We start from the raw sequence: 12,124 nt of genomic DNA on the forward strand, positions 1-12,124 counted from the left end.
GCGGTTCTTCTGTGGGAGGTTCTGGGTTTGAGGAGATGAGGAAGTGGCTCTGGTTATTTGCTTCTGTACTCCCCCCAAAACGTCAAAATTTGCATTTAGGAACTTTAGGGTAATTGAACATGTATCAATAATTACAGATTTCTGTAGTTGTATGTATACGTTTTGATGTAGCTGTATTGCGTTGATGTACTGGTGGATATTGTGTGGTATGACTCCTGTAGTTGATAGTTGCCTTTACAAATGTCTGCTTGTGTCTGTGTATGTGCGGATGGATATATATGTGTGTGTGTGTGTGTGTGTGTGTGTGTGTGTGTGTGTGTGTGTATACCTGTCCTTTTTTCCCCGTAAGGTAAGTCTTTCCGCTCCCGGGATTGGAATGACTCCTTACCCTCTCCCTTAAAACCCACATCCTTTCGTCTTTCCCTCTCCTTCCCTCTTTCCTGATGAGGCAACAGTTTGTTGCGAAAGCTTGAATTTCGTGTGTATGTTTGTGTGTATATCGACCTGCCAGCACTTTCGTTTGGTAAGTCACATCATCTGTGTTTTTAAATATAAATTATTTAACAGTTACATTGTATACCCATACACAGTCCCTGATACACTTACACAAGGAATAACATATCTGAAACCTAAAGATCAAGCAGACACAGCAAACCCAGCAAAATATCGCCCTATAACATGCCTACCAACAATATACAAAATATTAATTTCAGTCATTACACAGAAATTAATGACACATACAACACAGAACAAAATTATAAATGAAGAACAAAAAGGTTGCTGCAAAGGAGCACGAGGATGCAAAGAGCAACTGATAATAGATGCAGAGGTGACATATCAAGCTAAAACTAAACAAAGGTCGCTACACTACGCATATATTGATTACCAAAAAGCTTTTGATAGTGTACCCCACTCATGGCTACTACAAATATTGGAAATATACAAAGTAGATCCTAAATTGATACAGTTCCTAAACATAGTAATGAAAAATTGGAAAACCACGCTTAATATCCAAACAAATTCAAATAATATCACATCACAGCCAATACAGATTAAGTGTGGAATATACCCAGGAGACTCATTAAGTCTTTCTGGTTCTGCCTTGCTCTGAACCCACTATCCAACATGCTAAATAATACAAATTATGGATATAATATTACTGGAACATACCAACACAAAATCACACATTTGCTATACATGGATGACCTAAAACTACTGGCAGCAACAACTCAACCAATTACTAAAGATAACAGAAGTATTCAGCAGTGATATAAATATGGCTTTTGGAACAGACAAATGTAAGAAAAATAGCATAGTCAAGGGAAAATACACTAAACAAGAAGATTACATATTGGATAACCACAGCGACTGCATAGAAGCGATGGAAAAAACAGATGCCTATAAATATCTAGGATACAGGCAAAAAATAGGAATAGATAATACAAATATTAAAGAAGAACTAAAAGAAAAATATAGACGAAGACTAACAAAAATACTGAAAACAGAATTGGCAGCAAGAAACAAGACAAAAGCTATAAATACTTATGCTATACCAATGTTGACCTACTCATTTGGAGTAGTGAAATGGAGTAACACAGACCTAGAAGCACTCAATACACTTACACGATCACAATGCCACAAATATAGAATACATCACATACAGCAACAGAAAGATTCACATTAAGCAGGAAGGAAGGGGATTTATCGACATAAAAAAACCTACATTATGGACAGGTAGACAATTTGAGAAAATTCTTTATAGAACGAGCAGAAACTAGCAAAATACACAAAGCCATCACTCATATAAATACATCGGCTACACCATTGCAATTTCATAACCACTTCTACAACCCTTTAGATCACATAACATCAACAGATACGAAGAAAGTAAATTGGAAAAGAAAACACTACATGGCAAGCACCCGTATCATCTAACACAGCCACACATCGATCAAGACGCATCCAACACACGGCTAAGAAAAGGCAATATATACAGTGAGACGGGATTCATGATTGCAATACAGGATCAAACAATAAACACCAGATATTACAGCAAGCATATTATTAAAGATCCCAATACCACAACAGATAAATGCAGACTTTGCAAACAACAAATAGAAACAGTAGATCACATCACAAGCGGATGTACAATACTAGCAAATACAGAATACCCCAGAAGACATGACAATGTAGCAAAAATAATACATCAACAACTTGCCATACAACATCAACTAATAAAACTACACATTCCCACATACAAGTATGCACCACAAAATGTACTGGAGAATGATGAATACAAATTATACTGGAACAGAACCATTATAACAGATAAAACAACACCACATAACAAACCTGACATCATACTCACCAATAAAAAGAAGAAGTTAACACAACTAATCGAAATATCCATACCCAATACAACAAATATACAGAAGATAGCAGGAGAAAAAATTTAAAAATACATCCAACTGGCTGAGGAAGTCAAGGACATGTGGCATCAGGATAAAGTTGACATTATACCAATTACACTATCAACTACAGGAGTCATACCACACAATATCCACCAGTACATCAACGCAATACAGCTACATCAAAACGTATACATACAACTACAGAAATCTGTAATTATTGATACATGTTCAATTACCCAAAAGTTCCTAAATGCAATGTAACATATACCGTACAGTTAAAAGGAAGTCACGCTTGATCCGCGTCACTTTCCATTTTTAACCAGACAACATCTGAGAAAGGAAAGAATGATAATGATAACAGTAGTAATAATAATAATAATAATAATAATAATAATAATAATAATAACAATACATGTTTTTGAAGTGAGTAATTAAACACTGAAAGGTTGAACACACCAACATTGCTGTCCAGCCGTGTTGTATGGACCTGTGTAGTTATCTTGGTTCTCTCCCTTTGTTGCATGGACATAGCTTAATTTCTGTGCATCCATTGTTGCATCTGCCACACTAATATTTTTCTCAAGACACTGTTTAATTTGTTGTAATTATGTTTGAAGTAAATCATCTAATGTTCGCTGTGTTTGAATATTTCAAAACATAAACACCGAAGTTGCATGTTCCAATTACATATAAACTTTTTTTTATTATTATTATTTTTATTAAGTTTCTGTTGTAGAATTTTTGTTATCTCAAAAATATTATCAAATCTTGTTATTGTTTGCAGTAAACAAGTATCAAAATCACCACACGAATATGAATGCAGTCACTTCTTTTGTGAGAACTGCATCAATTGGAGCCGAAATGCTTGCCCAGTGTGTGGTGTCCCATCGCATGCAGCAGTAATAGTTCCTGACCGCTGTATAAGCAGTTGTATTGAAGTACTAAATACATTCCATTCTCTTCTGTCTTCTGAAAGGTAAGTAGCATAATTTTCCATCATTTATCAGGCACAGTTAGAAAATGTGTGTGTAGTTGGTGGCAGAATAGAAACTTTTGAAATGTGTCATTAGAGATGAACACTGAAGATTAAGATTGGTAGATTGATTAATTAATATGGTCAAACTTAGTTGAATTGAGGAACAAAAAGTTATGGTACAACTTGATTAAAAGAAAGCATTGATCGATAGGGCAGCATATCTTGAGGCAGTGAGGAATTTTTGTTTTGGAGGTAAATGTGGAGGTAAAAACTAGAGAGAGAAGAAAGCTTGACTACAATAAGTAGATTCAAGTGGATGTAGGTTGCAGTATTTATGCAGAGATGAGGCTTGCACAGATGAATTAGCATGGAGAACTGCAACAAATCAGTCTTTGGACTGGTAATGGCATCCCTTTTTTTCATTTGCTATGGGAAGATCATAAAATGTACTAAATCTCGCTAGGGTACTAAAGTGCTGACGTCTAATGTCCTTGATCCATTGTGATTAGGGTTTTCCATTGTTTCTGTAAATTGATAAGGCAATTGCTGGAACAGTTTTTTAGAAAGGAGATGGCTGATTTCCTTCCCCATCATTCCTCTATCCAAGTTAAGACGTTGTGTGTAATGAGTTTATCGTTGATAGCACATTAAACCTTGATCTTCCTTTGTTTCAGTTTTAATCATGCAAATAACAACAGTGAGGTATTTGAACTATCACATAAGGGTAAAGAAATTTTAAGTGGAAGAACTTGTGCAAATATACGCATTAATTTTATCCATATTTTGCAGCAAATATACAATTTTTTGACACAATGTAATTAATTACGTCATGTAATCGTAAACTTCAATACCTTTAACATCAGTCATTCATTTGAAATTCAGAAATGATACAAATAACCAAAGTGTCTACAATGCTTAGAAAATATAACAGGTAATTTACTGTCCACATCACTCCCCATCCTCAAATGTCAGTGATATTTCAGGTGAAGCTGGAATATTCTGCTAGTTCTTTACCATGATATCAGATGGTGAAGTAAAGTCTGATTGGGAGCTCTGACATCTTACTATTCAGTCCTGATGCTTTATTATTTCACCACACTTCCTAACCTCTCCGTACCTCGAAGTGCTGCAGTTAATGCTGGTAGTTAAAGGGTACAAATCCAACCTCCAATTCCTGAAATAAATACAAGGCTTCTCATAAACAGCATATCATATACTCTAGTCTGTCTTACAGTGACTATGAATTGTAACGTCATTTCAACGTTTGGAGCATCACAATTACATTAATAAGGACTAAGTCCAAAAAGTGGTCAGTTTTGTTTAACAGATTCCAATTGAGCGAGTACATAACAAGTTTCCTCTTGTCCTCGCCTCGTGATGTCATTGGCATTGTCATGACTGCTCTTCCTCCATGGGTCATACCATATCTTCAAGGTTGGACCTGACAGTACGGAATAAGCCACCCAACCAGTAGGTACTGCGAATGTGGTATAATTTTTATCACTGTCCCAGCTTGCAGATAAGCTACGTCCATCCATTTTGGAATGGATGTTGAAACAGTAGGTTATACTAATTAATTATGAAGATAAACTTTTTATGATCGTGTTCACCATTTATCGGTTCAAAAAATGCTTGTGTAACACACCACTTCACCAAAGTGATATGTTAGACTGCAGCAGATTCCTTGGCTTAGTTGAATGATGTCAATCATTGCTGTGAAAAGATAACCAAACTGTAAATATTCAAAGGCCAATACCACTTTTAACCTTCTCGCTACAAGTATTAATACCTTGTGTCTATTTGATGTACAGTCACAGTTGTACTTGTATCTTGTTTGTAGTAAATATGCTTATTGATGTTTAATTACACGTGAATGCTCCACAGTGAATTGTAAACCATTAATAATAGGCCTGCATTTGCCTCAACTTCACTTTCATGTTTTTTATTCTTTCTACCAGATGATCTATCTTATGTTATAAATATGGGACCACGAATAACATACAGCTGTTACCCATATGGATCATTAAACAGTTTTTTTACAATATATCTTCTGTGTTGCCACAAGTTCCGGAAATCAGGGAATTTCAAATGTGTCAAGAAAATCAGGAAAATTTTAAGAAAAAAAAAAAAAGGGTTTGTTTACTGAGATATAATGCTTAGGGACTGGCTGGGTGCAGCTGAGTACATGCACTGCTTCCGTACTCCCCCATTCTTACTGCTTCTCCCCTGCCTACCATTCCCCTCAACCTGCAGTCAGTGCTGCCACCACTTCTTGCCACCAGTCTAGCAGTTGCCGGCGAGAGCAGGGAGGTGTGAGGAGCAGTTTGTTTGGAGAGACTATTGCTGCAGTGAGCAGAGATGGTGGTCATGTGTGCATGAGTTGTGTCTGAGTGGAAGTGTATGTTCTCGTTTTCTGACAAAGGCCATGCCCGAAAATTTAGTTGCGAGAGTGTGGTTGTCTTTTCTGGGTGCCTCCCTGCATATCTCAGTGATTACCTTCACGTGGAGTTGCTACCTATCCTCATTATTATTGATTCTCAGAGTATTCTTGCAAGTTATCTGTTGCTCGGATTGATCACTGCGGTCTCATTTTGTCAACACGGTTACAGTGACGCGTGAATACCAGCCACAAGAGTGGACTTCCTAATGGGTCAAAACCGCAGGCCATTTCTGCAGGTATCTCTTAACAGATTGGGCCTGCCGATCTGAAGCCCATCATTTCCCACCAATTTGCAGGCTCTGCACATTGGATCTAGTTTCACCAATCTCCCCGCAGGCCCGGTCTGTTTGTGTGTAGCGTAATGCAGGGGATTTCCAGGTTTTAACCGTGGACCTAGGACTGCGGTGTTCCACAACAGGCCAGAGGCCACAGACCGTGGGTTTCAGGAATTGCGACTGTCTCACCACAATACATTGTACAGTGTGGCATTTTATAGACATTTTATTTATTCTAGTATATTTTGGTATTTTGAAAGTAGTCCATGTATTAGAAAGTGTCGACTATAAGAAGAATAAAATTGTGGCAGTCGTGGTGGTTTGTACGATGTGAACTCGTATATTTCTCGAAAGAAAAATCGCACAATACCTGTAAATGAAATGATCGTGTGGCATCGATGGTCGGGAGGCCCTAACCAGGGAAGTTCGACTGCCGGGTTGCAAGTCTCCATTCAAGTGATGCCACATTGGCCGACTTGCTCATCAGTGATCATGAAATGATGATGAGGACAATACAACACCCAGTCCACGAGCAGAGAAAACTTTCAAACCGGCTTGAAATTGAACCCGGGCCCACTGCATGTTAGGCAAACACGTTACCACTCAGCTAAGCAGGTGGACAAGCAACACCAATAAAATAATAGACATAGGTGCACAATGGGTAATAAATCACAATAATGAACATAGAAGAACCAACATATTATTGGCGGTCACCTGTACTGTTGGTTTACACAACTCTTCCTCACCTTATACACTTCCTTCAAGAGGCCTACTTTTCTCTAAGGTTATTTCTGAAATCAGTGAAGGTATTTTAAATGCGTCTTGTGACTCCGAGGAAACACATTTTTGCCACCAAATGTGTTTTGTTTTATTGTTAAAAAAGAAACATCAGTGATCTTCATGAAACACACATACCATTTGGTTTGCTTCCTCCGTATAAATACAGTTCTTTACAAAAAGATGTTGATGTTAGTACTTAATATTTTTGCTCAAAAGTTTAGAAATACAGAAGTCCCTACATTTTTTTGTCCGCTTATGTCTTCACTCATCCTTGACATCACAAAATTTGTCAGGGAAAAATGCTAAAACTTGTCTGGGAATGAGGAAAACTTCAGGGAATTTCACTTGGGAAATCTTGTGGCAGCCCAGGTCTTGGTTCTCTCTAGTGAACTAATCAGGCTTTTCTAGCAATGCTCATAACACTTATGAAAATCACTGGATGTGTCCTACATCTTGGTCAAGCTTGTGAATACAAGTTTTGATAAATGGATATAAGAAGGGTTCCACGACAGAGACTACTGAGTATAGCAAAGAGGGAGGATGATGAAGATACTCCAGGAGGAGAAGAAAGAAAGGATAAGAAAGACTAAGTATCATAGAACCTAAGAGAGAAAGAAGATAGACTCCAAAGACTGGTCCCCCTCCCTCCAGGTCACCACCACATGTAGCCAGTACATGTGATGGGGCTGTTATGTAACCATGTGGCAAGCCCTCTGACAACACTTCTGATATCTAAGCTGTTACCTCCCATGTATGCTGAGGAATGGTCGCTTGTCATTCCAGAGCATTGAAACTCCCGGCAACAGCTGCTGTGCAGGCTGGTCCTTTTTGTGGTTGGGTGGCACCCATGGGGCGAGCCCCTTATCAGAGTGGGTGGTATCAGGGAGGATGCTTTGCGTATGAAACGTACCAAGGTCCAAAAATCTGTCCGTTCTTTTAAGGCCTGCTCTTTGGGCGGCAACAGATCATTGAATGCTGCTTCTTGTGACTGCGCCTTCCCTTCCCTGTCTACAGCGTCAGATTAGGGATGGGCTTGCCAGCTTGGGGTGAAATACTTTCATGCTACCTGGTCTGTACTAGGACAGATGCGGACACATTCACGGCACCAAAGATGGTGGAAAATATATAAGACAAGTTTGGCAAAGTGGAGTCTTGTCTGTTCGGGTTCCCTATTAATCAAAGCTGCTTCTTCCGCAGAATGTGCAGCTCTTTGTGCTTGTGATCATCTTTGTGGCGTGTGGTGCCTATTACACCTCACCGTTATCTGAAAATGGTCCAGGGAGACATTTTTCATCAGGACCTTGTCCTTCAAGCTGATGAGGAACTCTGGGCGTTCTGGAATGACAGGACATTCACTTTGTCCAACGTGTGGAGGAAGGTTGTAGGGACAACCACACCGATACCGGTGTCTTTATTCTGGCTTTCGAGGGAGGCACCCTCCCAGAGAAGGTCAGCCTTGTGTTATCGATGTGACGTGAAGCCGTATGTCCTGCTACCCGTGAGGTGGTTTCGTTGCTTGCATTTCGGGCACATGTCTTCCTCATTTGTGGCAAACCTTTTATGTGGTGACTCAAACCCATTCTGTGAGGCAAACCATGTGTTTGGCCGCCCGTGTGTGTGTCGATTGTCACAACTGCCAATCTCCACACTCACCAGATTGCTCGGCTTACAAGAAAGAAAAGAAGATACAGTAAGTTCTTGGATCGTCTATCTTACACTGAGGCTCATCAAAAATATGACTGCCTCCACATCGCATTGATGACTTCTACTTTTGCCTCTGTTATGTGCTTTCCCCCTCCTCCCTCTTCCTTACCCCTGTCCCGTCCCTCTCTCCTTCCCCTGCGGTTGTCATGCCCACCCCACCAGGTGTGCTGCCCCTTCCTGGCTGAAGAAGTGTCCCCTTCTTCAGTGCCCACCAGTGATGGGACTCCCTTCCTTCCCCCTGGCGACTCTCAGGCCGGAGGTCTGTTACTGTAACTCAGCCATGGGACACACAGTTTGTGCACCAACTCTGGATCTAGCAGAAGCCTGCCTACGTCTGCTGCTGTAACTGCACTCATTCAGCAACTCCACCCTCCATTCCTCCTCCTCGGGGATTTTAATGCCCACACCCTTTGTGGGGGAGACGTCCTTCATCCAGTCGGAGGCTCTTTATTGACCATTTCCTTGCAGTTCATGACCTGGGCCTTCCTAATGATAGTTCTTTTAGTGCTGCATATGGCACTTTCTTTGCCATTGATCTTCCGCTCTCTTCTCCTCCCCTTCTTCGTTCCTTACACTGGTCGCCACATGATGACCTCTGTGGTAGTGACCACTTCCCATTGACTCTCTCATTCCCTTCCCACCTCCCAATGACTGGGTTTCCCCACTGGGCTTTCGATTGTGCTGGTTGGCCTCTATATACCTCCCCCGTCATGTTTCCATTGTCTTAATCAGGTTGCATTGATGAAGTTGTCCGTAATCTGTCCACTAAGATGACCTGCGTTGCAGGCATTGCTGGTCTCCACTTGACAGGCCTTGTTTATCGTCAGCCAGTTCTGTGGTGGAGTGCAGGTATTGCCACTACTGTCTGTGGTCATTGTTGCGCCTTGCAACATCTTCAGTGGCACCCGTCCTCCACCAGTCTTATTACCTTTAAACGTCGTTTCGCCAAGCCCATAATTTAATCAGACAGAGCAAATGGGTGTGTTAGCAATGCTTTGTCTCCTCACTAGGTTCTTCTGTCACCCTCCAAGGTTGTAAGCGGCAGTCTTCCATTCCAGGCCTTGCGCTTCCGAGTGACCTTTGTTCAGATCCATCAGTTCTCGTGGACACACCTCGTGAACCATTTTGCCACGGCGTCGGTGTCAGCCTCCTGTCCAGCGCCTTCCTTCTCCAGAAACAGAGGGCTGAAGCTTCCCACTGATGTTTTACCCCTTGTCAAGTGGAATCCTACAATACTTTTACTGAATGAGACCTCCTTCTGTCCCTCTCTTTCTTTCATAATTCAGCTCCTGGCTTGACATCATCCATAACCAATTGCTTCAACACCTCAATACTCAACAATGACAATATCTCCTCCAGGTATTTAACTGTATTTGGCTCCAAGACATTTTCCTTTCTCAGTGGACAGACAGTATTGTGGTTCCCGCACTTTAGACTGGCAAGGATCTGTTGTCCCTTGATAGTTACCAGCCTGACAGATTTCCCCTGCAAGTCATTAGAATGGATGGTGACTCATCGGCTCAATTGGATCCTTGACTCTTGGGACAAATTTCCCCTGCAAGTCATTAGAATGGACGGTGACTCATCGGCTCAATTGGATCCTTGAATCTTGGGACCTTTTATCTCCTTACCGGCAAGTGTCTTCTTTTTCTAATCGCTATTAATGGACCTCTGCTGAACGATTGGTCACCCATGTTGACGATATGTGTATTTGGGGTAGCTCCTGTTCGGTGGCCTCTGCGGAATGACAGCTCCAGGGTGACATCTGGGAGACTTCCACATGGACAGTCTCACACAGTTTTCAGTTCTCTCCCTTTAAGCCAAGGGTGGTGCATTTCTGTTCCATACTATGTTCCATCCTGATCCAGAGCTCTACCTCAATGTCCCACACCTTACTGTGGTCCCCCAGTTCATTTCTTGGGTCTTCTTTTTAACAACAGGCTCACTTGGTTGCTCCATATCCATCATCTGAAGGTTGGCTGTGTAATAACTTCAAGTCGAACAAATATATTTCAAGGAAGACACAATACATGAAAGTCACAGATCAAGTAAACAGAGTAAGACGTGTGTACACTTTAACAGTCAAATCATAACTGAGTCCAAGTCTAGCGGCCGCTGGCTGGCTGGCCGCTTAGGTGTCACTGCTGCTGCATGGCTGGCAGACAGCGCCGCATGTAGAGGACGCGTGTAACTGCACGGCGGCACTTTGAAAGATTGCGAGTCACAACACTTTTCCCCCCTTTGAATTTTTTTCACAGGTCTTGATGGAGGTGGCCTGTAGATTGCTAACGTCCATAGGTGTCGTTTGACTGGGCGTAAAGTCTCGATGAGGCGGCTTCCCGTACGGACGGAAGTGCCCCCAATGATAATGGGTCGAGATGACAGGAGATATGGGGGTCAAATCTGCTGGGCCCCCGTGCACCAATCTGCCCATTGCAGCAAGGCCGGTTGTTATAACAGAAGACATGGGCGATGTGTCCGTGTCCGTAGGAGGAGGCAAGTAGAGTTGCTCCGACAGATGGTGGTCATCTGGTTCCTGCATGGGCACGTCTCCTGGTGGCGTCAGTCCTTGTGCTGGCACCGATATGATGGTGAGAGGACTGCGTTGTGAGTAATGAGAGATTCCAGTATCCCGAGCGTCAGATAGAGCCAAAGGTGGTGTAGCGGCATACAGAACAGGCGTTGCCGGCACACGAGGCCGAAGCTGGTCCGAATGGCGCACTGCAACACCCGTGTCTGTCTGGATTTCATACAGGCGTCGGCCACGGTGTCGTAAGATGTGGCCAGGACTCCATTTTGGCCGCTTGCCATATCCCCGTACCCATAGAAGGTCGTCGGCGGTGAACTGGCCAAGCGAAGGCACCCGCGGCCGTGAGGTGGAAGGCCGCAGAAGATGAAGTAGCGTTCGGGGTTGTCGGCCATGTAAGAGCTCAGCCGGGCTGTGGTCACCCATGGGGGTGAAACGGTAAGAAGCCAGAAATTGGAGAAGCGCATCATCAGCAGAAGAAGTCAGGAGTTTCCTCATCTGAGGAACCAGTCGTTCAGCCTCACCGTTTGATTGTGGATGGAACGGAGGGGCCGTGACATGCATGATGCCGTGACGGGCACAAAAATCTGCAAAATCGCAAGAGGCAAATTTTGGACCATTATCAGTAACAAGAGTAGAGGGAAGGCCTTCCAAAGAGAAAATGCGAGCTAAAGCATTGGTGGTTTCCGTGGTGGTAGGCGACGTGCAACAGACAATGAAAGGAAAGTTAGAGTAGGCGTCAATAATGAGTAGCCGATAAGTACCTAAAAAAGGTCCCGCGAAGTCAGCATGAATACACTCCCAGAGCTTCTCAGGCGAAGGCCACGGTGACAAAGATGACTTCGGGGCGGTGGCCTGTGACGCACAAGGGTTGCAGGCAGCGACCATGTGTGCGATTTCAGAGTCGATGCTGGGCCAGTACACATGACAGCGTGCCAGAGATTTTGTGCGAGAGACACCCCAGTGCCCTTGGTGAAGGAGGCGCAAGACCAAAGCACGCAAAGATGCAGG

The 12,124-nt window shown here is 42.5% G+C and overlaps 1 protein-coding gene across 2 annotated transcripts in view; it reads left to right on the top strand.

The window, feature by feature from the left end:
* Window positions 1-12,124, top strand: part of LOC126259419 (BRCA1-associated RING domain protein 1-like) — a 194,954-nt gene that overhangs the window by 13,254 nt on the left and 169,576 nt on the right. For both annotated transcript variants that reach the window (XM_049956200.1, XM_049956201.1), the window contains exon 2: window positions 3,196-3,387. In XM_049956200.1, the coding sequence (XP_049812157.1) occupies window positions 3,196-3,387 (192 nt within the window). The remainder of the gene's footprint in view (window positions 1-3,195; window positions 3,388-12,124) is intronic.

Source organism: Schistocerca nitens, chromosome 5, assembly GCF_023898315.1.
Source record: "Schistocerca nitens isolate TAMUIC-IGC-003100 chromosome 5, iqSchNite1.1, whole genome shotgun sequence".
NCBI classification, from domain to species: domain Eukaryota; kingdom Metazoa; phylum Arthropoda; class Insecta; order Orthoptera; family Acrididae; genus Schistocerca; species Schistocerca nitens.